Source organism: Cibotium barometz, chromosome 1 (assembly GCF_041138505.1).
Source record: "Cibotium barometz isolate CiBa-2024 chromosome 1, ASM4113850v1, whole genome shotgun sequence".
Taxonomy (NCBI): domain Eukaryota; kingdom Viridiplantae; phylum Streptophyta; class Polypodiopsida; order Cyatheales; family Cibotiaceae; genus Cibotium; species Cibotium barometz.
The window spans coordinates 74,464,973-74,492,948 of record NC_141046.1 but is presented as its reverse complement, the minus strand read 5'-3'; the positions used below and the strand labels follow the sequence as shown (position 1 = coordinate 74,492,948).

At 45.8% G+C, this 27,976-nt stretch overlaps 2 protein-coding genes across 4 annotated transcripts in view; both read left to right on the top strand.

Annotated features, from left to right (window-relative positions):
* Positions 1 to 1,543: 1,543 nt before the first annotated feature.
* Positions 1,544 to 2,536, top strand: LOC147642406 (uncharacterized). Its single transcript, XM_086808595.1, has one exon. The coding sequence runs from the start codon at positions 1,544 to 1,546 to the stop codon at positions 2,534 to 2,536; it is 993 nt and encodes a 330-aa protein (XP_086664721.1).
* Positions 2,537 to 4,318: 1,782 nt separating this feature from the next.
* LOC147642405 (protein STICHEL-like 1) overlaps positions 4,319 to 27,976 on the top strand; it is a 38,537-nt gene continuing 14,879 nt past the window's right edge. For 2 of the 3 annotated variants that reach the window (XM_086806175.1, XM_086806164.1), the window contains exons 1-2: positions 4,319 to 6,926; positions 7,798 to 8,014. In XM_086806175.1, coding sequence (XP_086662301.1) covers positions 4,887 to 6,926; positions 7,798 to 8,014 — 2,257 coding nt within the window. In that variant the 5' untranslated portion in view covers positions 4,319 to 4,886. The remainder of the gene's footprint in view (positions 6,927 to 7,797; positions 8,015 to 27,976) is intronic. The other variant, XM_086806185.1, reaches the window with a different exon arrangement.

Sequence of the window (27,976 nt, the reverse complement as noted above, 5' to 3'; positions counted from 1 at the left end):
GGCAAGAACTCAAGCCTCAAGGTATATAATATATTATATATAATATATTGTGATTTTACTACTTACCCTCTGTGAGTCTGCATCCCAACGGGCCAGAAACAACTCCAGCAAGAACAGAATGTTTTGCACCGTGCTCTAGCGTGAACATTGTTCTGCAGCGTGCTCTAGCGCTATCTCTGAGTGTGTCTAGCATGTCCGCCACCCAAATGCCAGCCCCTTTGGAGTCTATCTCTGAGACTCAAGAGCGGCTAGCCGCTAGCCTCTCCGCCGAGCGCCACCATGTTGGGCAAGAACTCAAGGTTACATTGTACAGGTATATAATATATTGTATATAATATATAATATATAATTCTACTACTTACGTGTATATTGTCCGCCCCCATCGTGTCTGTCACCTAGGTGTCCACTATCTTCTAAAGGGGAGAAAAAGCATGCAATGTCTGCCACTCGCCTCTACAAGGCTGCCAAACGGCCAGCCCTCTCTGCACCAGCATCGTTTCCGTCACCTATGTGTCCTCCAAAGGGGAGAAAAAGCACGCAATCTGTTGTGGCTGTGGGGTATGGCAGTGAGTTGCACTTGCACCCATCTCTACTACAAATGAGCGTAGACTCTAGAGATGATGCTTACACATGCTACATCAATCCATGTTTGCTGAGGCATGTGCCAGTTCATTTGAGTCATGGCCCATGGATGATGGGTTATTTATCTTTTAATTAGCGAGCTTTGACTCATGGTGGGTTTCCTTAACTACAGAGATTTACCTTGGGTTTGCTAAATCATTTTAGTTTCTTTTGCAGCATTTCAAAATGAAATGGTATTCGTGGTGGATCGAGGCTAGCGCCGCAATGGTTGATCGAGGCTAGCGCCGCAATGGTTATGGATGGCAAGAATTTTTCTTTTTGTCTTTATGATCCACATGGTATCTTGATGCATGATTGTTGATAACGTTGGTAATGTGTGTGTTGTGTACATGCCTTTTGTAGATTGTGGATTCTGATAGATGTATGTAATGTGCAAGACTTTGATGTTGTTATGGGAATTTTTTATGATACTTACGGGTAAGAGGGAAGGTTTGATGATACTTAGCAGCTGAATATTGGAATATTTTTGGAACTTGAATATTGGTGAGGAATCATGCATGGTAAACAGAAAACACTCCTTAATGCTGGGTTCACAAAAACCCCTAAGCTTTCATTCAAACGTAAAAAAAGTGTGGGTAGTGTTGATACTGATGAAGTGGAAGAAGAGATTAATGAAAATGTGAGTGCATAAGAGGGAACTAGAATCCGAAAAGCAAGGAGAAGTTGGATAGAAGCACGGGGGGTTGTTTTTGAGTGGGTTTATTTTGATAGACAAAGTGGAAGAGTGTTTTGCACTATTTGTCAAAAGCAAAAAAATAGCAAGAGTGAATATAGGACTACTGATTCAATCAATGCATAATTGAGTGCCATTAAACAACATGCTGATCCTAGAACACATAAGTTTGCTGCATATGCTCAAGTACATGCTCAAAAAGCCTTGGAAGAAGGTATGACAAAATAAATGAGGAATGTTGAAGACAGTGCTGCATGTGTTTTTCGAGTTGCATATTTCTTGGCAAAGCATGACATTGCTTTTTTGAAGCACCCGTACTTGTTAGAATTGGTTCGATGTTGTGGGGCTCCTAGTGTGCCAGAGCAACTTTATAACAATGATAAGGCTGATGTAGTTTTTGTTGGTTTTATGGCAAATTCTATAAAAAAGGAAATAATTTACAGACTGAAGCAAAGCCTTGTGTTTGGTATCTATGTGGATGAGTCTACAGATATTTCAGATGTAGAGCACTTGATAGTTTATGGTAGCTATATGTATTGTCATGAACCACATGCATCTTTTCTGTGTTTATTGGAGGTTGAAGATAAAACAGCCAAAGGATTGTATGCTTTGTTGGATGCTTTCTTCAAACTGCACGAAATAGATGTGTCAAAATTTGTTAGCTTTGGGTCAAACGGGGCGTCTGTCATGGTTGGTAAAGATAATGGCCTTGCAACACTTTTAAAGAAATCAAGTCCATATCTCACGTCTATCCATTGTGTAGCACATAGAACCCATTTATGTGCAGGAGATGCAACAAAGCATAGTGATTATGCTCGTAAAATTGATGCAACTTTGAATGATGTTAGCTCATTCTTTAAAAAAAGTCCCACTCGTATTGCCAAAGTAGTCAAATTGGAAGAAGAGTTTGATTGTCCTACATTGCATATGAAGGACATTCATAAAGTTCGTTGGCTAAGTTGGCATAGGGTGATGTGTACTACAATTGAGGTTTTGGAGCCTTTGCTAGAATTTCTCAAGGTTGAGAACTTTGCTCGTTTTCAGAGAGTACGCACATTTGAGTTCATATATTGTTTACACTTTCTTTGCGACTTGCTGGAGCATGTTACACATTTGAGTCTTGCTTTTCAAAATGATTTTGTTGATGTCACAGCAGTTTCTAGTTTGGTAACTGCAACAATTGGTGCTATATGGATCTCGAATTCATTGTGGATCCTTTGATTGACATGAATACATGGCAACTGTAGCAAGGGTTTTCCCTTGATCTCTGAATGTGGATCAAAGAATGGTTAACTTGCGGCACTTAGAGCATCCATCAAAGGTGATCATTTCAGAGGAGTTAAAATCGAGAGGTGTGCCATAGGTTCTGACCTTGTAATTGCAATAGGGTTTCAAAAAGAGTATTGCACATTGTTGATGGATTCCTTAAAGCAAAGATTTGTGGACAATGAGGTCTTGGCCAACTTGAAGATTTTATGTCCATCTTCATTCCCAAGTGGGAAGCTTTTGAAAGCATATGGGGTTGAAGAAATGAATGCGTGGGTTGACTTTTATGCACGACCAAAAGAGACAATTAATGGGAAATGTGTGTAAACCTTTGGATGAGAGATGCATAAAGAAAGAATTTCAAGTGTTCAAAGTGCAAGCAGCTTTGGATTGGAAAAATCTCCCTTTGCATGAAACTTGGACACGCATAAGTTGGAATACTTTGCTTAAGGAAAAATATGCAAACTTATTGTGCTTGAGTCAAATTGCCATGATCCAGTGCTCCAGTACGACAATTTGTGAAAGGGGTTTTTCTACACAAATAACATCAAAACACGTTTAAGAAACAAACTTGAGACAAGAAGTTTGGAATCATTGTTGCATATATCAATTGAGGGTCCAGATGTGGAAGATTTTGATATTGTTGAGGCTATGGAGGCATGGAGGAATGCTTGTAAAACATCAAGGCATATCTATGGAACTACACAATACTAGTGAGTATTATTGGAGCAAGATTAACATTGGTTTTTTTTGACAATATTTGTATATTCTTACTTTTTTCTTTATGCAGGATTTCGGTTTTTTGACCATGAAGTTGGAAGAAAATCAAATCCTTTTTGACCATTGATTGTTGAACAAGGTAATGTAAAATGATCTTATAATCTTACACTAACATATAATATAATGCATTAATTTTTAAATCTTTGTGCAAATATTGAAGAGTCAATTGATGGAGTATCACAATATGTTTCACATAGTATTTTAATCTTTCCTAAAATTTTGTATCCATGGTATATATGCTTTTTAGTATATATATAAATATGCTTTTTAGCATATCCTATGGACATTGTTACTTTACTTTGCCTATCGAAAGCTATCATGGAAAAATGTTATCTTTTTGCTTATCCATGGACCATAGTAGTTTAACCACTCTATGCAGCCTTAACTTTAAAGGATGTCAAATAAGTGCCTTTGTATGAGCGAGAAGTTCGAGAAGTTTACTTTTGTATGAGTGAAATTTTGATATTAATAAACGACTCTTTGGTTGTTTATATTTGTCATATAAACTTTTTGAATGTTTACTTTTTGAAATGCAAACTTTTTGATTGTTTACGTTTTGAAATGCAAAGCGAATGGTAGATATTGGAAATTAACTTTAAAAAATGGTTGATACTAAGTTAATTTTTTTTAAGAAAAAAAGGTTTTGAATTATTCATCTAATTAAAAAACCTTAGCATAGTAAAAACCGGTTGTAAAAAATGAACACTGACGCTGACGAGTTGGCTACCCACGTCACTCGAATTCCCGTATATTTCCCACGTGGCATCCTGTCGCGATCGTGGCTGCACAGACTTCGCGGAGCTCCGACGTGGCAGAAGAGTCCAACCCGTTCCACGTCATGAGTACGGCGGGCCACTTTGGAGCGGACCAAAAAGAAAAAAAATAACGTCCTTAAAAATAATTTGAAAATATAGGAAAAACATTTTGAAGAGAAGGGTTACGATTTTCAAAGCCATCACAAAAGAAAATTCCCACTTTTAAAAATTTGGGTTGACAAGACAAGTACGTGTACGGAGTTGCAAATTGCAGCCCTGCCTTACCGTACTACCGGCATTGTCAATTTCCGGATGTCTGTAACCTGTTCAGAATTAAATATACTTAAATGCCGTTCACTGCTACTCTGTTGATTACACGGATCCCAATACACTCGCTGACTGAAGCGAAAAAGATTTTGGGCGTCCGAAAACGCTCTCTTCAGCCTTCAAGAATCAAGAGTAATACCGTGTTATACAGTAAAATTCAAGTAGCCTGCACAGGGTGCCGCCACCGTCCTTAGCAAACACGCATTCTCTTGATTATACAGTACCAGCTTAATTAATCCAATCATAGACTGCCAAGTAGGGAAATTGGCTGCTTTGTCAGCCCTCCATCACTCTATCTACATACAAGAAATGCTAAACCTGTGTTGCCCTCAATCTCCCCCACTGACACACGTCTCTGAATATTCAGAAGTGGAGGCATGGTCATCTGCTTTCCTTGCATCGACATCTCCAAGTAGGCAACACAAATCAAGCATCAATTGCACATGCATACCTCTAAAATGAAGAAGCTAGAATTGCAGTTTCCTCCCGAGTTTGTTTTGGTAAGGGAGTTGTCTGCCTTGAAGAAGTCCCGTTCCTTACAGGATCCCTCCACAAGCCCTTCGTGGAAGTCCATCAATGTAGGATCTCTTTTAAACAAGCTAGACAAAGAGACCAGGAATGATGATGAGTTTGCGCATCAAGTATCAGCTCAAGCCGATGGAGCTTTGCAAAGATTTGTTTCTATGGCTGCTGATGGCTCTACAGCTTTGGAAAAATTTGTCTCCATGGCAGATAACCTTGATGGAAATACAGCTACAGAGGGTTCCAACCACGCTAGCCTGAAGGGACGTAAACAACACCAGAGCAAGCGTTTGATTGACAGTAGTCATGGAGATGGCAAGCAGCTTGGAGCTATACACACCCCATATCATCATAGGAAACAAGGCAAAGCATGCAACCTAGGGATTGTGTCTGAGTACAAAGGAGATGGAGGCACCGCAGACACAATGACAGGGCCATCACATGCCGTATGTGTGCTTAAGGCATGTGAGATTGAAAGGCAGGAAGGATACAAAAGCTTGCCATTATCGACTGCCACCACTACTCAGGTGCTGGGTAGCAGCAGTCAAGTGAGGCCTAGAAAGGAGACTATTACCGCAAGCAAAGTTGAGGGGGCAGAGGGGAGATTTGAGCAAGGAAAAGGAAGATCACCATTTGGCTTTGAGTTAACAGCTGGATCAAAGCCAAGAAACAGGAGCTTCAGAAAGGGGAAGGGTCACAGAGTCAGGAGAGCTTACCTGCACTCGCCAGCTTTTCAAACACGGAAGGGGAGAGAAATGCTATATACTGGGCTGATCACACCCTCCCGCAGCCAACAGAACAGGAAAATGTCGCCGCTCATGGATCAGCTGGCTGCAAATACATATGAAGCGACCAATGAGCTTGAGATCTCTGAGCTTCCAAGGACTGGGTGTGGAACTCCTTGGAGTTGGTCTAGGATACACAGTAGAAAAAGTATACTGAAGACGGCGGGGATAAGCATCCCTTGTGGATCATCAGATTCTATCACCAAAAAGGTGGGAAAGGCTTTGCCTCATCAAAGCTCTTTAGGTGCATCCATCTCGGCCACAACGTCCGAATCTTCTGACACCTCTTTCCACACAGACTCAGAGTCTCTTCCTTTGCTTGAACCTTCCCCTCTTTTGAACTGTGGCAGTCCAAGTGAGCATGGATTTCAGGATCAAATGGGGAAGGATCAAACAGATTCTTTTGACATAAGCCCTGAGACTCGAGGGTGGCAATTGCTAGAGGGAGCAGGAGGTGCTTCTTCCAGCAGCAAAAGTAATCGCCATAGCCTGTATCATAAGTACAAGCCAAAGTCGTTTCACGAGATTGTTGGACAGAACCTAATCACACAAGCCCTCTGTAATGCCTTGTCAAGAGGGAAGATTGCACCCATGTACATCTTCCATGGCCCTCGTGGCACAGGGAAAACCTTGTGTGCAAAGATCTTTGCAGCAGCACTGAACTGCCTTTCTTCAGAGGGGCAAAGGCCATGTGGCTCTTGCACAGAATGTATAGCTAGAAAGACTTCCACATTTAAAGAGTTCAATGTAGGGGGTAAGCATAGCATAAGAGGCATCAAGACACTAATGCATGATGTTACATGGTCTTCCTCACACACTACTGTGTATATGGTGAACGAATGCCATACTCTATCAAACCATTCTTGGAATGCTTTCCTTAAAGTTGTGGAAGAATCCCCCAGAAACAACGTGTTCATCCTCTCAACAAGCAGTTTGGAGCACCTTCCACATGTAGTTGTCTCAAGGTGTCAAAAGTTTCTCTTCTCCAAGATTAAAGAGAGTGAGATAATGAAAAGGTTGCAGTTGATCGCACTGCAGGAGGGTATGGAAGCAGATGCAGAGGCCATCAAGTTAATTGCGTCAAAGTGTGATGGATCGCTTCGAGATGCAGAGATGATGCTTGATCAGCTGAGCCTTCTAGGGCAAAAAGTATCATTATCTACGGTTCAGGAGTTAGTAAGCCTTTCTACCCAAATGTTAGCTTGATGTAGTCTTGGGGCATTGTACCTTATTTTACATTGTAGTCTTGGGGCATTGTACCTATTTTACAGCCTTATGTAAGCTCGTTTGTGTCATGTAACAACCTGACCCGATGTGTTCCATATGATGGTCCACCAGTACCTGCTCCTGTGCCATCTCCCAGTGTTGTCATGTGACAACCTGGTGTCATGTGGTGCGTTTGATTGGACCACCTGCAGCTGCTCCCATGCCGTCTCAAAGTATGTACCATAATCTCTCTAGCTCAGGCTCTAGGTCTCAGCTGGTGCTACCATAAGCCTTGAGCAGCAGCTAAGCCCTGATGTGCAATCCTTTAAAACGAGAAGGTAAACCTCTTACACAAGCGACTGTCCCATTGGTGCCCATAAAAATTCTCAGAAACCAGCTGTCTCCTTCCTGATGCCATGCCCAATTATCCATTATTTTTGGGGTCACAATGTCATCCAAAGATGTAGTAATTGTAGAAGAAGTGCTGGTATGTCAGGTCAGCTCTCCTACCATGCACACTCCCCTAGGTTCCACCCTAGATTGAGCTGATGGTTAAACATGGACAAGACAGTGTGTGCATAGTCTCTAGTAAAACACATATTTCTAAAACTTCCTTGCCTCTGCTCAACATATTTAGGTGTGCTTCATAACGCGACTACTGGTAGGCACATGTTACACTCATATGCATTCAGTTCAGGATTAGAAGCCCCAGTATGGGAAGCATAGCTTGGACCCACATTCAAGCTCAAACCACATGCATCAGCATAAACAACCCTAGATGGGGTATATAGAAAATATAAACACTTCAAAGAGTTGATGTAGATTGTGAATGGTTTTGCAGATGGGTCTGATTCCTGATGATAAGTTAGTGGAATTATTGGACTTCGCCTTGTCTGCCGATACTATGCACACTGTTCGAAACTTGAAGGAGTTGATGGTATCTGGAGCCGAGCCACTCAACCTCATGTCACAGCTAGCTTGCTTGATCACAAGTATACTTGCAGGTGGTTACCAGATCCCTAAAGAGAAACGAAGAAGGAAGTTCTTTCGACATGAATGTGAGTACCTTTCTATCTGCCTATGCTATGTTTTGAGATGTGGACCTTTTTCTTATGGGTGAATGCCTGAATGAAGGTGGGCAGGCACTCCCCCAGTAGCCTACAAACCCCATGCAAAAGGGAACAAATGTACCTAAGTATGTATGAGATTACAATCATATACAATGAAAAGCAAGGAAGACTCCTTGAAATTCAATCATTAATGGAAGAGCTAGTTAAAATTTCATAATACCAAATGGTGTGTGTGTGTTTGTGTGTGTGTGTGTGTGAAACAGAGACTCTTTCTCTGGAGATGCATTGTTGGTATTTTTCCAGTGGGAGTGAAATTGGCTCAAAGAAGGATTGCCTCTCCTTTTTGTCCAAGATGTCATCATACTACTGAGAGTGTTCCTCATTTATTGTGGTCTTGTTCATGTTCCAGAATCCTTCTAGACAAGATCTCCTATTTTTTATCTCTCAGATTTCCTGCACACAGATTCTACAAGTTTTTCTGGATGTTTGGCACCTTATCAGCTGCATTGTCACAGTATTCTCTTTTCTTCCATTGGATCAGATATTGGGCCTTGTGGACCCTCTGGCTACAGCGAAATTATACATATCTGAATTCACCCCTTCAGCAGCCTTATGAGTTCTTCCGAGCCTCGTTGCGGCAGTCTTTATATGATGCCGTGCATGAGGGAGATTTGGATGTTTCTTGTGTTCAGCTTTTCTTTTACTGTTTCTGATAGATAGGGCATAGGCTCTTTTCTTGAGCACTGCCCTGCTCTTGCATAGAACTTTTTTACTGCTGTTTTTTGAGTTATAGGGTTTAGACATCCTCCTGATGCCTAACCCTTTTGTACATTCATGATATAATGCATTTTCAACTAGTTTTACAAAAAAAAAAAGTGTGTGTGTGAGAGAGAGAGAGAGAGAGAGAGAGAGAGAGAGAGAGAAAATGAAATGAAATGAAATGTTATATTAACGTCTTCAAAAGGCCATAATGACCTATGAGACCAAAAGTTACATCATGGTGGATCTGATACAATGTCTGGATAAAAAACCCCAGAAAATGAAAAATAAAGATGATACTACTGGCACCTAGAAAATGAAACTGGAACTGGAAGGTACACTATGGAGGTACCTCCATCTCATAATATGTGCCGCATCGGACACTGGCGGATCTCCTCAATATCCTCTGTGGTCAGCACCCTGACTGGGTGTCTCGCATGCCTCGCAAGAATAATCCGAATCTGCCGCTGCAACCTCCGTCTATGCTGGGATGCCCTCCTCCGTAGTCGTGGGCGTCTGGACCACCCAAGCTCAATCGCACGATCAATCAGTGTACCCCTGGTGTGGGCGGTATCCATGTCCTGCTGCTGCTGTGGTCCATCTGGCGCAGTGATGGCGGGACTAAAGAAGTCTGTAATGTGCCTCTGAGTCTGGCTCTCTGTGCGCCTAAGCAGGCTATCTCTATGTCTCCGCAGCTCAAGCAAGAACAATCCCAAACACCTCTGGTCCTGGTACCCCATGACTCTGGAAAGTGGTCCAAAACCCTCTCTGAATAAACAGTGGAAACGACCACGTATCTCATAGTATGCAGTACAATGGCATATATAATGCAGCTCTGTCTCTGGCTCCCCATGGCATACTCGGCATATCCTGGCCTCAGCTGGTATACCTCTATATCGGCCAATCTCAATCTCAAGCTGGTGTGAGGATGTACGAATCTGACCAATAGCACATCGTACTGCATGAGACAAGTGTACATCCATGTAACTGGGTCTGATCACAAAACCATCTGCTGTGAGCTGAAGAAAATGCTCTCTGTAGAAAGCCATCTTCGTGCCCAGCTCCTCAGTCGGCTGTATCCATGTCCTCCTAATGTCCAGCTGAACTAAATCCTGACGGATGAGTCTGGTAATCTCTGTCCGTGTAAGAGTGAGAGAGGGTGCCTCCAGAGAATACTGGAAGGGAGGCAATCTGTCCATGCTAAAACCATGTGCCTGGAACCAAGATGTCATCTGTCCATACCAACAAGCCGTGTCTCCCTGTAAAGCCAACTGTCGGGAGGACTCCAGGGCGAGGCGTGCATATCTGTCTCGGGGGAGATCCCACAAGCCATGTATGTAGGAGACTGATCTCGTAAGAGCCTCAATCACCAAAGGGGCAGCCGCCAGCTCTGCTCGAATAATCTCATGAGGTACCACAGCCTTGGCTCTAATAAGCCTAGCAATCATAGATACCAAAGGCCTCTCCATACCTCTCCACCCGCCTGCGCTGTGATGGCCCACTGAAGGTCCCCATATCTGCACTCCATAAAGCATAGCTGATGTCACTAGAGTGTCAAAAAGCCAGAGTTTCGTTCGAGGTTCCTGAAACTGAACCTGCGAACACATCCTCTCCAAACCACCCAGGGCTGCATGTGCTCTAGTCAATCTAGTCTCTGCTGCTCTCCTCATCGAAAACACTGGCCCACTGAATACTACCCCAAGATATGTATATGCATCTGTATACTCCACAATCTCCTGCCCATATGTAAATGTGGAAGCTGATCGCCTAACCCACTGTGGCGTGGTGTTAAACACCATAACCTTGGTTTTGCCAAGGTTGACAGACAATCCACTATCATGTGCAAACTCATGTAAAGCATCCAGATGACGCTGCATACCCTCAGGAGAGTCAGAGATCAACACAATATCATCAGCATATAACAATAGTGGGATCCATGTACCTGCTAGCTGGGCTCCTCTGTCCCCCAATCTCTCAATGTAGTCAGAAGCCTCATCCACATACATACCAAACAGTGAAGGAGATAACGGGCAACCTTGCTTCACTCCTATAGTGGAGTGAACCAAAGTAGAGACCCCCTCTGGGGTGCGTACCTGTCCTGCAACTGATCTGTATAAAGCCATAATCCCCCATATGAGCTCTGTCTATTGCAACAAAGAAATCAAAATTTAAATGACTAGTGAACTAGCACATCTAAGAAAAGCACTGCAAACTACTAATGCTCCTCTGCTAATTGTTCGTAAACTTGAATTATCATCAGTAAACTTGAAATGATGCCAGTTGCTAGTTTAGTACATTAAAATTCAATTTATCAAGTAGATTTTTTCCTTCTAGATTGTCCATTTTTCTAGGCTAAGTGCGTCTCAGGGCTCATACTCTAAAAATAAGACAATTTCAAATTACCTCTTTTTGTGTCAACATTCAGCTGCAGCTCCACCACCTGACGGACCACAGGTGGCAGAGGTGTTTTACATTCTCAACTATTGGACAAGACTCGTCTGCAAACTTGTTCTCATCAACCAATACAGCTTGCTGCACATGATGACCTTTGAATTTGAGCCAATACTGAAGTTCTTTTCACCGAGATTCTCACTTGAACTGATGAAGAAACATATCAAGACTTCCTGAAGATCTCCATCATCCATCAACTCCACTCATTCTCATCTGGCTGTGTCACCATCTCCGGTCCATGGTACTCAACGAGATTTCTGGACTGAAAAACTGGATGCATCTTTCAGTGGCTCAGTGACTTCAGTCTGAAGATCACATCATTAAGTTTCCGGATGATCATGAAAGGACTTCTATTCGGAGCAAATTGGAGGAACGAATTTAGAGATCCCGTGCACGATCCATCTACCTACCTGGTCCTTCCTGTGCTCTCCTGCCTTCTCCTCCTCTCCCACTTCTCTGGCCACCTCCGCCTTTCTCTCCCGTTCAGCCAGTCTGAGGGTGCTGCCCTCCCCTGCTTCACCCTCCCTCGCTCTTTTTTGCCCTTTCCCCAGCCTCAACCCTCCTTGGAACTCCTGCTGCCTCCCACAGCCAGCCCCCCCTCTGTCACCCGGTCCTGCCCCTCCTACACCCGCCTCACCCACCCCCCCTGCCGTCAGGGATTGAACCACTGGGAGGGGGTGGAAAGAAAGCGGGTGGAAAGGAGAAGGAAGGAAAAAAAGGCCAGCCCGAAGGGCGGAGGGCCAGCTTCCACCCTTGCTTTTTGGTTGGTTTGCATACACCCGTGCTTCTTCAACAGGGTGTGACTCCCTTTGGCATATATATATATTTTTTTGGAGGACTCCCATGGCAGCTGCTCCATCAACGGCCGCCATCAGCTGTCACCTATCCAAAGCACACCTCTTGCTACTTGCCTCTGCCATGGCCTCTCTCAAGGCCATCATGCTTATTTGCAAGGTTTTTGGCAGCAGACCATCCCGTGGGTAGATCCGAGACCTCTTGCAACTGTGCTCATCAGTGAGCATCAGTGAGCAAGGGTGCATCATGGACATCCTCTTCCCCAACAACGGCTATGTTTGGCTCAAGTTTGATCACCTTCCCTAGCTGTAAAGGCCCCGGTGTTGAGCCCGTTTTCACTACGAGGCTCCCATGTGTACTTCACCAATTGAAGAGAAGCCTTCTCTCCGGACACGGTTTGCTGGTGTCTCAGGCTCCAGTCAGAGCCTTGGACAGTGGAGAACTTGATGCGTGGCTAGCTTCTAGAGACTAGCACCACCCAACAGCCTTATCCATGCCAGCCACCTTGCCTCCTCGCAGCTTATTCACTACAGCCACCACGTAGGCGGAAAGCCCCGTCAAGCACAACAAGAGCCCAATGGGCAAGAGTGACGGACCCCTCACAAGCACCATCATCGCAGTTGCGGTTGCTGTGGTGGGGACCATACCCCTATGGATATGACACCCAAGGTTACAGTTCCAACTCAAGCCGTTATGAGCATTTATCCCTGGATCCCCCGGGATTTGGCAACGAATCTTCCAAAGCAGGCTCAGGCCACTAACACAGCGGCAAGTCCAGTACCCGCTCCCCAGGCTACTGGACATTCCCACCCCTCACCCCTCCTCCTCCACAGGCACCTAATGTGGAGTCCTCCCCGTCACCTCACTCCCTCCCACTCCTGCAGCTTCGTCTGCAACTCCCCCTCAAAAGGTGCCTTCTACCCCTCCACCCTCTCCACCCCCACCCACCCCCCCCCTCCTCCTGCAGCTTCGTCTGCAACTCCCCCTCAAAAGGTGCCTTCTACCGCTCCACCCCCCCTCCCCCGCCTCTCCTCCTTCACAGCGGAGTGGTAGCCAGCTGCCCATACCCCCTAATCCCCCTAGCCCCAAATCGATCCTGCAAGAATTCTCCAACCCAGTGAAGACAATCATATGCTCCTCCCCAGTTTTCATCTTCCCTGGAGTATAAGGGCGCTCCCCCTAGCATCATGGGACTCCCAACGGACTAGGCCTTCTTCAAGTGCCTCCCTTTAGAAGCCGATTATTTACTGGAGGTCGTGGCAACACTCCAAGTGTGTGTAATTCTCCATCAGGCTCATCCCTCTCGAGAGTTTTTTCCTTACCTTTGAGTGTGGTTCCTGAGTGTGTGTAGTTCTCCACCACTCTCATCCCTCTCGAGAGTTGTTTCCTTACCTTTGAGTGTGATTCCCGATCGCGAATGGGACTGCAACTCGGTGGAGGGCACCTTAATGAGCCAGGCTATCTACTTCTCTCACTTTTTGGGAGATCTCACGATCTCGGAGGCTATTGAGCTGGCTTAGTTGACATCACAGATGGAGCTTGAGTCCTTCGCGAATCGCAACATCGGCCTGCGAGGTCCACCTCAGCTTTGCCACTAGGAGAGGGGTCTTCATCTACATACAAAATAATTTGATTCACCCCTGAGGCAGGTGCCAACGCGAGTGTCGAGTGGACTTTCTTGTCTCCCCACAGCTGGGCTCACCTGAAGCGGTTGCGCCCTTGGATGGACTGCAGCTATTCCCTGTCCAAACCAAGGAGATGTCTTCGAGAACCTGCAACTTCTTCTTCCCTTAGACATGTGGATTGCCTGTTGGAACGTCCGTGATCTCGGAGGTGCTGTGTGCACTCAACACAAGATGGTAGTGCGTGAGGAGCTCTAGCGAGCCCTTGCAGGGGTTGGGAGAAAGGCCCCGCGAGCGGGGAGGGAGGGGGGGAGTGCGGGGCACACTCACACACAAAACACTTCATCACCTATGGGAACCTGGAAAAAGAAAACAAACAGGGGGAGCTAGAGTGCTTCTGCAAATAATACAAGGACACCGATTGGCCCCAAAACGCAATGGCGCGCCTTGCGGTATTTCACCCAGGACTTCCAAATAAGAACTCTCGCTATTACAGCAAAGCATTCCATAGAGAAGGCACACCTGTACGACACCTCCCTGCTTGAAAAGGTCTTCTCCATCTCTATCTTGGATCACACAACCCTTTCCCAAACAGCAATAGGGTTGTACATGTCCTTCCTATAGTCACAGCTTGCATGTAACCTCAAGAAAACTAGAACATATTCACATGAATCCAAAGACAAGCTTTCCACATGAAACCAAAGACTTGTATCTGATAAACCAAAGACTTGTATCCATAAACCATAGGCTTAGATCCTCGATACCAAAGTTCTATTTCTTCTCGAAAAACCAATGTCCTGTTTCCATGAGAAAAATCCACATATGCACTATCCAATCACGGTGCCAAAAACCTAGAGAGAGAAAGATAGAGGACGTGTCAAGCCATCCCTGAATACACATAAGTCCAAGTTGAAGAGCAACACACATCTCTTCCAAGAACATCATCCTGTGCATCTGTAGCTTGATCCTCTGTATCCCAATCTCGTAAACACAACCTGCTTGTGAAGAGAGAGAGAGAAACCCCTTGGCTGTTAGCCCCTCGGTGCCTCCTTCAGCTCGCCTTCTTCCAAGAGAGAGATAGAGTTGTGCTGTCCAACCCAACAGTCGCCTTGAGATGTCTCTGTTGGTTGCTTCCACACATGCAACCTGCCTGCATCTGCCTGGCTCCTGTTGCTAGCTGCAGCCCATATGCGTAGCCACTTGGTCTTCCACACGTGCAGCCTCTACCTGAAACCCGCCTAGCTGCCCGATTGACAGCAGCCCATAGATGCAGTCGCCTGGTCGTTTTTTGTTGGCAGTAGCCCATGCTCAGCCACCTGGTCACCTGCCTGGCTACCCGACTGGATGCAGTCCGTATGCGCAGCCATACCCGGTTGTAGCCTACGCGCAGCAGCGCCTGCCTGGAGCCCATGCATAACAGCACTTGTCTGGAGCCCGGGCGCAGCAGTGTCCTACTGTAGACCATGTGCATCTGCACCCTATAATAGCCCATGCGCAGCAGCAGCAGCAACACTCGCCGCCTGTAGCCCTTGCGCCTCAATTTGGTAGCCGCCTGGTCACTCGCCAGATATCCCATGCTTAGCGGTGCTGACTCCACTCGGCGACTACCTCAAAGGGATGCCCCTGCTACTCCATGCGCCACATGTTGATGATCCATACGGCGACCAACCTCTTCAGCTCGCCACCCTTCTCTTTATATGCGCTTTCTCAAAAACGCCAAAAGCAAGATTAAAAACGCATGCTTTCAAAAATAATAATGCTTTTAAATCATCAAAGGTTTAAAAACCTTATAAATTTTAAAGTTCCTTTTTGTCCCCTTTCACACTTGGGCTCGCCACCAATATGAGTTTCCTTTTCACATCAAACTGATGCCTATCCACACTGTCCATCCCGTGCCCGTGCGCGGACCCACCTGCTTGTTGTCCGGTCATAACATACCCCCCTCTTGAAAAATAGCAAGCGTCCTCGATTGCACTCAATAACACAGAAACACGTAACCTGTGTTAGCCAAAAACAAAACCATGCATCATTCTACGTATGACAAACATATGCATGACACATATATGCATTTGCAAACAATATGCTCCTCAAGATGCTCTACCTACTCCAATATAACAGCCTCAGGGTTGCTCGCAAGCTTTACACCCATGGATATCCCTGTAGGACCCACGACTGATGGCACAACATGAGCATATGAATGCACTCAATGCATCTAAACTATACATCCACTAAGTGCTTCCCACATATGTCTCATGGAGGAATCACACCCAATGATGAACATAATAAAGTACTTGATATATCATACCGACATACATGCATCTCATCCTGACACATCCAGAGTATTACCCATGTATCCCCAAGGGTACCAGGATCCAATGGCACCAGAATACAATAATACCTCAGAAAGTGTATAAATACATGCACAGATAGAGTTCAATCCATATATGAACCAAACCAAACCAACTCTAGGACTGCTCGCAAGACTTATGCCCTTCATAGAGTCTCGAAGTGTTAGCTCAGGTTGCTGCAGACTTTGAACTAAACCAAACCATGCCATTCCAAAGGAAACCAACTCCAGAAATAGCATCATCTTATGCGACTAGTACACAATATCATAGAAGTCCCATAAGCAAATGTACTGTCAGCCTCAGTACCTTCGGGTGAATACAAAGATGTCACCAAGCGACTTCTAGTTGAAAAATGGAGCCTGTCTGTAATGAGGGAGCGGAGGTGCTACCTCCCTCTTGAGCATCAAGCAATGCTCCAAACCTATGCTCTGCTGAACCTGAATGAGCCGTAGCAAGAGTTGGCTCAAACTCAAAGGCATCAAGATAAAGCTGCAATACTTGATGTGAATCTGCTAAGTCACCCTCCTCCATCCACTTCGCATCCATCAGTGATAAACAGTTCTTGAACTTCACAAGATAGCGACAGGAAACTTTACCTTGTACCTTTCTTTCCGTATGTGCCAGTATTCGGGAATAAGAACCTCATCAAGTTCCTCCATTTCCATCTGAGCCTCATCTGATACATCCATAGGCACCCAAAACCCGCTTGCACTCCACCCAAGTGGTAAGCACAAGTCCCTGATGAAGCATAGTAGATCACCACTGCTAAATATAGAAAGAACCTGCCTTCCGAACCCATGAAGCTTCCGTGAAGATACCACTCAAGATGTCGAAAGCCATAGCCTTTAACCCATGTTTTGCACCATAACACTTCAACTGCTTCTTGTTCCTGGTTGACTACTTCTTGTCCTTGGTGTCTTTTCTCCTGAGCTTCATCTTTAGCTTTTGCTCTTCACCTCATATAGGCAAAGACTTGTAATCCTGCACTTCCTTTTCACTTTCCTCATGTTGAAGCTTTTGATGTGCCAACCATGGGCTTGCCTCCTTGAGAAAGTCGACGATATCCCGACAATGGAACCATGAAACAGGCCTTCAGAAATCTAACGGGCGGTGAAACAAACACTCGCACACAAAACACTTCATCACCTATGGGAACCTGAAAAAATAAAACAAACAGGGGGAGCTAGAGTGCTCTTGCAAATTATACAAGGACACTGATTGGCCCCAAAATGCAGTGGCGCCCCTTGCGGTATTTCTTTACTTGATCAAATATGAGTACAAAGTACAACTTGTCGAATCCCTTACCAATAGGATCCCTCGAAACTTTCACCTAGGACTTCCAAATAAAAACTCTCGCTAGTACAACAAAGCATTCCATAGAGAAGGCACACCTGTACGACACCTCCCTGCTTGAAAAGGTCTTCTCCATCTCTATCATGGATCCCACAACCCTTTCCCAAACAGCAGTAGGGTTGTACCAAACCACATGTCCTTCCTATAGTCACAGCTTGCATGTAACCTCGAGAAAACTAGAACATGTTCACATGAATCCAAAGACGAGCTTTCCACATGAAACCAAAGACCTGTATCCATAAACCATAGGCCTATATCCTCGATACCAAAGTCCTGTTTCTTCTCGAAAAACCAATGTCCTGTTTCCATGAGAAAAATCCACATATGCACCATCCAATCACAGTGCCAAAAACCTAGAGAGAGAAAGATAGAGGACGTGTCAAGCCATCTCTGAATACACATAAGTCCAAGTTGAAGAGCAACACACATCTCTTCCAAGAACATCATCCTGTGCATCTGTAGCTTGATCCTCTGTATCCCAATCTCGTAAACACAACCTGCTTGTGAAGAGAGAGAGAGAAACCCCTTGGCTGTTAGCCCCTCGGTGCCTCCTTCAGCTCGCCTTCTTCCAAGAGAGAGATAGAGTTGTGCTGTCCAACCCAACAGTCGCCTTGAGATGTCTCTGTTGGTTGCTTCCACACATGCAACCTGCCTGCATCTGCCTGGCTCCTGTTGCTAGCTACAGCCCATATGCGTAGCCACTTGGTCTTCCACACGTGCAGCCTCTACCTGAAACCCGCCTAGCTGCCCGACTGACAGCAGCCCATAGATGCAGTCGCCTAGTCGTTTTTTGTTGGCAGTAGCCCATGCTCAGCCACCTGGTCACCTGCTTGGCTGCCCAACTGGATGCAGTCCGTATGCACAGCCATACCCGGTTGTAGCCTACGCACAACAGCGCCTGCCTGGAGCCCATGCATAATAGCACCTGTCTAGAGCCCAAGCGCAGCAGCGCCCTGCTGTAGACCATGCGCATCTGCACCCTCTAATAGCCCATGCGCAGCAGCAGCAGCAGCAACACTCGCCGCCTGTAGCCCTTGCGCCTCAGCTTGGTAGCCACCTGGTCACCCGCCGGATATCCCATGCGTAGCGGTGCTGACTCCACTCGGTGACTACCTCAAAGGGATGCGCCTGCTGCTCCATGCGCCACCACACGTTGATCATCCATACGGCGACCTGCCTCTTCAGCTTGCCACCCTTCTCTTTATAAGGAGGTGATGCGCTTTCTCAAAAACGCCAAAAGCAAGATTAAAAACACATGCTTTCAAAAATAATAATGCTTTTCAATCATCAAAGGTTTAAAAACCTTATAAATTTTAAAGTTCCTTTTTGTCCCCTTTCACACTTGGGCTGGCCACCAATATGAGTTTCCTTTTCACATCAAACTGATGCCTGTCCACACTGTCCATCCCGTGCCCGTGCCCGCGTCCACCTGCTTGTTGTCCAGAGGGAAAAACACAGGGTCATAACATACCCCCCTCTTGAAAAATAGCAAGCGTCCTCAATTGCCCTCAATAACATAGTAAGCATCCAATGAAGAAGAAGTCCCCAAATGACCAAAGCAATGCCCCTCCAGTGTATCTGGGTGATGAAACAATCATCATGAACAATAAGGCCATACTGTCACGTCGAACTGACAAACAACTCTTGCTTGTTCCTTCAAAACCTGGAGCAAAAGTCTAAAACCAAGTGGAAACACGTAACCTGTGTTAGCCAAAAACAAAACCATGCATCATTCTACATATGACAAACATATGCATGACACATATATGCATTCGCAAACAATATGCTCCTCAAGATGTTCTACCTACTCCAATATAACAGTCTCAGGGTTGCTCGCAAGCCTTACACCTATGGATATCCTTCCAAGACATGAGCATATGAATGCACTCAATGCATCTAAACTATACATCCACTAAGTGCTTCCACATATGTCTCATGGCTATCCCGGAGGAATCACACCCAATGATGAACATAATAAAGTACTTGAAGAGCAACACACATCTCTTCCAAGAACATCATCCAGTGCATCTGTAGCTTGATCCTCTGTATCCCAATCTCGTAAACAGAACCTGCTTGTGAAGAGAGAAAGAGAAACCCCTTGGCTGTTAGCCCCTCGGTGCCTCCTTCAGCTCGCCTTCTTCCAAGAGAGAGAGAGAGAGTCGTGCTGTCCAATCCAAGAGTCGCCTTGAGATGTGTCTGCTGGCTGCTTCCACACATGCAACCTCCCTCCATCCGCCTGGCTCTTGTTGCTAGCTGCAGCCCATATGCGCAACCACTTGGTCTTCTACACGTGCAGCCTCTACCTGAAACCCGCCTAGCTGCCCGACTGACAACAGCCCATAGATGCACTTGCCTGGTCGCTTTTTGCTGGCAGTAGCCCATGTTCAGCCACCTGGTCACCTGCCTGGCTGCCCGACTGGATGCAGTCCGTATGCACAGCCATACCCGGTTGTAGCCTATGCGCAGCAGCGCCTGCCTGGAGCCCATTCATAACAGCACCTGTCTGGAGCCCAGGCGTAGCAACGCCCTGCTGTAGATCATGCGGATCTGCACCCTGTAATAGCCCATGCGCAGCAGCAGGAGTCCCCGCCTGTAGCCCTTGCGCCTCCGCTTGATAGTCGCCTGGTCACCCGCCAGATATCCCATGCGTAGCAGTGCTGACTCCACTCGGCGACTACCTCAAAGGGATGCGCCTGCTGCTCCATGCGCCACACGTTGATGATCCATACGGCGACCTTCCTCTTCAGCTCACCACCCTTCTCTTTCTAAGGCGGTGATGCGCTTTCTCAAAAACGCCAAAAGCAAGATTAAAAACACATGCTTTCAAAAATAATAATGCTTTTCAATCATCAAAGGTTTAAAAACCTTATAAATTTTAAAGTTCCTTTTTGTCCCCTTTCACACTTGGGCTGGCCACCAATATGAGTTTCCTTTTCACATCAAACTGATGCCTGTCCACACTGTCCATCCCGTGCCCGTGCCCGCGTCCACCTGCTTGTTGTCCAAAGGGAAAAACACAGGGTCATAACATACCCCCCTCTTGAAAAATAGCAAGCGTCCTCAATTGCCCTCAATAACACAGTAAGCATCCAATGAAGAAGAAGTCCCCAAATGACCAAAGCAATGCCCCTCCAGTGTATCTGGGTGATGAAACAATCATCCTGAACAATAAGGCCATACTGTCACGTCGAAGTGACAAACAACTCTTCCTTGTTCCTTCATAACCTGGAGTAAAAGTCTAAAACCAGGTGGAAACACGTAACCTGTGTTAGCCAAAAACAAAACCATGCATCATTCTACATATGACAAACATATGCATGACACATATATGCATTCACAAACAATATGCTCCTCAAGATGTTCTACCTACTCCAATATAACAGTCTCAGGGTTGCTCGCAAGCCTTATACCCATGGATATCCCTGCAGGACCCACGACTGATGGCACAACATGAGCATATGAATGCACTCAATGCATCTAAACTATACATCCACTAAGTGCTTCCCACATATGTCTCATGGCTATCCCGGAGGAATCACACCCAATGATGAACATAATAAAGTACTTGATGTATCATACCAACATACATGCATCTCATCCTGACACATGCAGAGTATTACCAATGTATCCCCAAGGGTACCAGGATCCAATGGCACCAAAATACAATAATACCTCAGAAAGTGTATAAATACATGCATAGATAGAGTTCAATCCATATATGAACCAAACCAAACCAACTCTAGGACTGCTTGCAAGACTTATGTCCTTCATAGAGTCACGAAGTGTTAGCTCAGGTTGCTGCAGACTTTGAACTAAACCACACCATGCCATTCCAAAGGAAACCAACTCCAGAAATAGCATCATCTCATGCGACTAGTACACAATATCATAGAAGTCCCATAAGCAGATGTACTGTCAGCCTCAGTACCTTCGGGTGAATACAAAGATCTCACCAAGCGCCTTCTAGTTGAAAAACTGAGCCTGTCTGTGACGAGGGAGCGGAGGTGCTACCCCCCTCTTGAGCATCAGACCTATGCTTTGCTGAACCTGAATGAGCCGTAGCAAGAGTCGGCTCAAACTCAAAGGCATCAAGATAAAGCTGCAACACATGAGGTGAATCTGCTAAGTCACCCTCCTCCATCCACTTCGCATCCATCAGTGCACAGTTCTTGAACTTCACAAGATAGCAACAGGAAACTTTACCTTGTACCTTTCTTTCCGTATGTGCCAGTATCTGCTCGGGAATAACAACCTCATCAAGTTCCCCCACTTCCATCTGAGCCTTATCTGATACATCCATAGGCACCCAAAACCCGCTTGCAAGTGGTAAGCACAAGTCCCTGATGAAGCATAGTAGATCACCACTGCTAAACATAGAAAGAAGCTGCCTTCCGAACCCATGAAGCTTCCGTGAAGATACCACTGGTGACAAAATGTCGAAAGCCATAGCATTTAACCCATGTTTTGTACCATAACACTTCAACTGCTTCTTGTTCCTGGTTGACTACTTCCTGTCCTTGGTGTCTTTTCTCCTGAGCTTCATTTTTAGCTTTTGCTCTTCACCTCATATAGGCAAAGACTCGTAATCCTGCAGTGTCTCCTGCACTTCCTTTTCACTTTCCTCATGTTGAAGCTTTTGATGTGACAACCACGGGCTCGCCTCCTTGAGAAAGTCGATGATATCCCAGCGATGGAACCATGAAACTGGCCTTCAGAAATCTGACGGGCGGTAAAACAAACACTCGCACACGAAACACTTCATCACCTATGGGACCGTGGAAAAGCCTAGCTGCCCGACTGACAGCAGCCCATAGATGCACTTGCCTGGTCGCTTTTTGCTGGCAGTAGCCCATGCTCAACCACCTTGTCACCTGCCTGGCTGCCCGACTGGATGCAGTCCGTATGCACAGCCATACCCGGTTGTAGCCTACGCGCAGCAGCGCCTGCCTAAAGCCCATGCATAACACCACCTGTCTGGAGCCCAGGCGCGCAGCAACGCCCTGCTGTAGATCATGCGCATCTCCACCCTGTAATAGCCCATGCGCAGCAGCGCTCAGCAGCAGCAGCAACACTCGCCGCCTGTAGCCCTTGCGCCTCAGCTTCGTAGCCGCCTGGTCACCCGCCAGATATCCCATGCGTAGCGGTGCTGACTCCACTCTGCGACTACCTCAAAGGGATGCACCTGCTGCTCCATGCGCCACACGTTGATGATCCATACGGCAACCTTCCTCTTCAGCTCGCCACCCTTCTCTTTCTAAGGAGGTGATGCGCTTTCTCAAAAACGCCACAAGCAAGATTAAAAATGCATGCTTTCAAAAATAATAATGCTTTTAAATCATCAAAGGTTTAGAAACCTTATAAATTTTAAAGTTCCTTTTTGTCCCCTTTCACACTTGGGCTGGCCACCAATATGAGTTTCCTTTTCACATCCAACTGATGCCTGTCCACACTGTCCATCCCGTGCCTGTGCCCGGGCCCACCTGCTTGTTGTCCAGAGGGAAAAACACAGGGTCATAACATACCCCCCTCTTGAAAAATAGCAAGCATCCTCAATTGCACTCAATAACACAGTAAGCATCCAATGAAGAAGAAGTCCCCAAATGACCAAAGCAATGCCCCTCCAGTGTATCTGGGTGATGAAACAATCATCCTGAACAATAAGCCCATACTGTCACGTCGAAGTGACAAACAACTCTTCCTAGTTCCTTCACAACCTGGAGCAAAAGTCTAAAACCAAGTGGAAACACGTAACCTGTGTTAGCCAAAAACAAAACCATGCATCATTCTACATATGACAAAACATATGCATGACACATATATGCATTCGCAAACAATATGCTCCTCAAGATGTTCTACCTACTCCAATATAACAGTCTCAGGGTTGCTCGCAAGCCTTACACCCATGGATATCCCTGCAGGACCCACGACTGATGGCACAACATGAGCATATGAATGCACTCAATGCATCTAAACTATACATCCACTAAGTGCTTCCCACATATGTCTCATGGCTATCCCGGAGGAATCACACCCAATGATGAACATAATAAAGTACTTGATGTATCATACCAACATACATGCATCTCATCCTGACACATCCAGAGTATTACCCATGTATCCCCAAGGGTACCAGAATCCAATGGCACCAAAATACAATAATACCTCAGAAAGTGTATAAATACATGCATAGATAGAGTTCAATCCATATATGAACTAAACCAAACCAACTCTAGGACTGCTCGCAAGACTTATGCCCTTCATAGAGTCACGAAGTGTTAGCTCAGGTTGCTGCAAACTTTGAACTAAACCAAACCATGCCATTTCAAAGGAAACCAACTCCAAAAATAGCATCATCTCATGCGACTAGTACACAATATCATAGAAGTCCCATAAGCAGATGTACTATCAGCCTCAGTACCTTCGGGTGAATACAAAGATCTCACCAAGCGACTTCTAGTTGAAAAACTGAGCCTGTCTGTAACGAGGTAGCGGAGGTGCTACCCCCCTCTTGAGCATCGGGCCATGCTCCAGACCTATGCTCTGCTGAACCTGAATGAGCCGTAGCAAGAGTTGGCTCAAACTCAAAGGCATCAAGATAAAGCTGCAATACCTGAGGTGAATTTGCTAAGTCACCCTCCTCCATCCACTTCGCATCCATTAGTGAACAGTTCTTGAACTTCACAAGATAGCGACGGGAAACTTTACCTTGTACCTTTCTTTCCGTATGTGCCAGTATCTTCTCGGGAATAAGAACCTCATCAAGTTCCTCCACTTCCATCTGAGCCTCATCTGATACATCCACAGGCACCCAAAACCTGCTTGCAAGTGGTAAGGCTTAAGCACAAGTCCCTCATGAAGCATAGTAGATCACCACTGCTAAACATAGAAAGAAGCTTCCGAACCCATGAAGCTTCCGTGAAGATACCACAGGTGACAAAATGTCGAGAGCCATAGCCTTTAACCCATGTTTTGCACCATAACACTTCAACTGCTTCTTGTTCCTGGTTGACTACTTCCTGTCCTTGGTGTCTTTTCTCCTGAGCTTCATCTTTAGCTTTTGCTCTTCACCTCATATAGGCAAAGACTCGTAATCCTGCACTATCTCCTGCACTTCCGTTTCACTTTCCTCATGTTGAAGCTTTTGATGTGACAACCACAGGCTCGCCTCCTTGAGAAAGTCGATGATATCCCGGCGATGGAACCATGAAACTGGCCTTCAGAAATCTGACGGGCGGTGAAACAAACACTCGCACACGAAACACTTCATCACCTATGGAACCTTGGAAAAAGAAAACAAACAGGGGGAGCTAGACTGCTCCTGCAAATAATAATACGACACCGATTGGCCCCAAAACGCAGTGGCGCCCCTTGCGGTATTTCTTTACTTGATCAAATATGAGTACAAAGTACAACTTGTCGAATCCTTTACCAGTAGGATACCTCGAAACTTCCCAGGACTTCCAAATAAGAACTCTCGCTATTACAACAAAGCATTCCATAGAGAAGGCACACCTGTACGACACCTCTATACTTGAGAAGGTCTTCTCCATCTCTATCATGGATCCCACAACCCTTTCCCAAACAGCAGTAGGGTTGTACCAAACCACATGTCCTTCCTAAAGTCACAGCTTGCATGTAACCTCGAGAAAACTAGAACATGTTCACATGAATCCAAAGACAAGCTTTCCACATGAAACCAAAGACCTGTATCTGATAAACCACCAAAGACCTGTATCCATAAACCATAGGCCTATATCCTCGATACCAAAGTCTTGTTTCTTCTCGAAAAACCAATGTCCTGTTTCCATGAGAAAAATCCACATATGCACCATCTTATCACGGTGCCAAAAACCTAGAGAGAGAGAGATAGAGGATGTGTCAAGCCATCCCTGAATACACATAAGTCCAAGTTGAAGAGCAACACACATCTCTTCGAAGAACATCATCCTGTGCATCTGTAGCTTGATCCTCTGTATCCCGATCTCGTAAACAGAACCTGCTTGTGAAGAGAGAGAGAGAAACCCCTTGGCTGTTAGCCCCTCGGTGCCTCCTTCAGCTCGCCTTCTTCCAAGAGAGAGATAGAGTCGTGCTGTCCAACCCAACAGTCGCCTTGAGATGTCTCTGTTGGCTGCTTCCACACATGCAACCTCCCTCCATCCGCCTGGCTCTTGTTGCTAGTTGCAGCCCATATGCGCAGCCACTTGGTCTTCCACACGTGTAGCCTCTACCTGAAACTCGCCTAGCTACCCGACTAACAGCAGCCCATAGATGCACTTGCCTGGTCGCTTTTTGGTGGCAGTAGCCCATGCTCAGCCACTTGGTCACCTGCCTGGCTGCGCGACTGGATGCAGTCCGTATGCACAGCCATACCCGGTTGTAGCCTACGCGCAGCAGTGCCTACCTGGAGCCCATGCATAACAGCACCTGTCTGGAGCCCAGGCGCAGCAACGCCCTGCTGTAGATCATGCGCATCTCCACCCTGTAATAGCCCATGCGGAGCAGCGCTCAGCAGCCAGCAGCAACACTCGCCGCCTGTAGCCCTTGCGCCTTAGCTTCGTAGCCGCCTGGTCACCCGCCAGATATCCCATGCGTAGCAGTGCTAACTCCACTCTGCGACTACCTCAAAGGAATGCACCTACTGCTCCATGCGCCACACGTTGATGATCCATACGGCGACCTTCCTCTTTAGCTCGCCACCCTTCTCTTTCTAAGGAGGTGATGCGCTTTCTCAAAAACGCCAAAAGCAAGATTAAAAATGCATGCTTTCAAAAATAATAATGCTTTTAAATCATCAAAGGTTTAGAAACCTTATAAATTTTAAAGTTCCTTTTTGTCCCCTTTCACACTTGGGCTGGCCACCAATATGAGTTTCCTTTTCACATCCAACTGATGCCTGTCCACACTGTCCATCCCGTGCCCGTGCCCGGGCCCACCTGCTTGTTGTCCAAAGGGAAAAACACAGGGTCATAACATACCCCCCTCTTGAAAAATAGCAAGCGTCCTCAACTGCACTCAATAACACAATAGGCATCCAATGAAGAAGAAGTCCCCAAATGACCAAAGCAATGCCCCTCCAGTGTATCTTGGTGATGAAACAATCATCCTGAACAATAAGGCCATACTGTCACGTTGAAGTGACAAACAACTGTTCCTTGTTCCTTCACAACCTAGAGCAAAAGTCTAAAACCAAGTGGAAACACGTAACCTGTGTTAGCCAAAAACAAAACCATGCATCATTCTACATATGACAAACATATGCATGACACATATATGCATTTGCAAACAATATGCTCCTCAAGATGTTCTACCTACTCCAATATAACAGTCTCAAGGTTGCTCGCAAGCCTTACACCCATGGATATCCCTACAGGACCCACGACTGATGGCACAACATCAGCATATGAATGCACTCAATGCATCTAAACTATACATCCACTAAGTGCTTCCCACATATGTCTCGTGGCTATCCCGGAGGAATCACACCCAATGATGAACATAATAAAGTACTTGATGTATCATACCAACATACATGCATCTCATCCTGACACATCCAGAGTATTACCCATGTATCCCCAAGGGTACCAGAATCCAATGGCACCAAAATACAATAATACCTCAGAAAGTGTATAAATACATGCATAGATAGAGTTCAATCCATATATGAACCAAACCAAACCAACTCTAGGACTGCTCACAAGACTTATGCCCTTCATAGAGTCACGAAGTGTTAGCTCAGGTTGCTGCAGACTTTGAACTAAACCAAACCATGCCATTCCAAAGGAAACCAACTCCAGAAATAGCATCATCTCATGCGACTAGTACACAATATCATAGAAGTCCCATAAGCAGATGTACTGTCAGCCTCAGTACCTTCGGGTGAATACAAAGATGTCATCAAGCGACTTCTAGTTGAAAAACTGAGCCTGTCTATGACGAGGGAGCGGAGGTGCTACCCCCCTCTTGAGCATCAGACCTATGCTCTGCTGAACCTGAATGAGCCGTAGCAAGAGTCGGCTTAAACTCAAAGGCATCAAGATAAAGCTGCAATACCTGAGGTGAATCTGCTAAGTACCCCTCGTCCATCCACTTCGCATCCATTAGTGAACACTTCTTGAACTTCACAAGATAGCGACGGGAAACTTTACCTTGTACCTTTCTTTCCGTATGTGCCAGTATCTGCTCGGGAATAACAACCTCATCAAGTTCCTCCACTTCCATCTGAGCCTCATCTGATACATCCACAGGCACCCAAAACCCGCTTGCAAGTGGTAAGGCTTAAGCACAAGTCCCTCATGAAGCATAGTAGTTTACCACTGCTAAACATAGAAAGAAGCTTCCGAACCCATGAAGCTTCTGTGAAGATACCACCGGTGACAAAATGTCGAAAGCCATAGCCTTTAACCCATGTTTTGCACCATAACACTTCAACTTCTTCTTGTTCCTCTTTGACTACTTCCTGTCCTTGGTGTCTTTTCTCCTGAGCTTCATCTTTAGCTTTTGCTCTTCACCTCATATAGGCAAAGACTCGCAATCCTGCACTGTCTCCTGCACTTCCTTTTCACTTTCCTCATGTTGAAGCGTTTGATGTGACAACCACGGGCTCGCCTCCTTGAGAAAGTCGA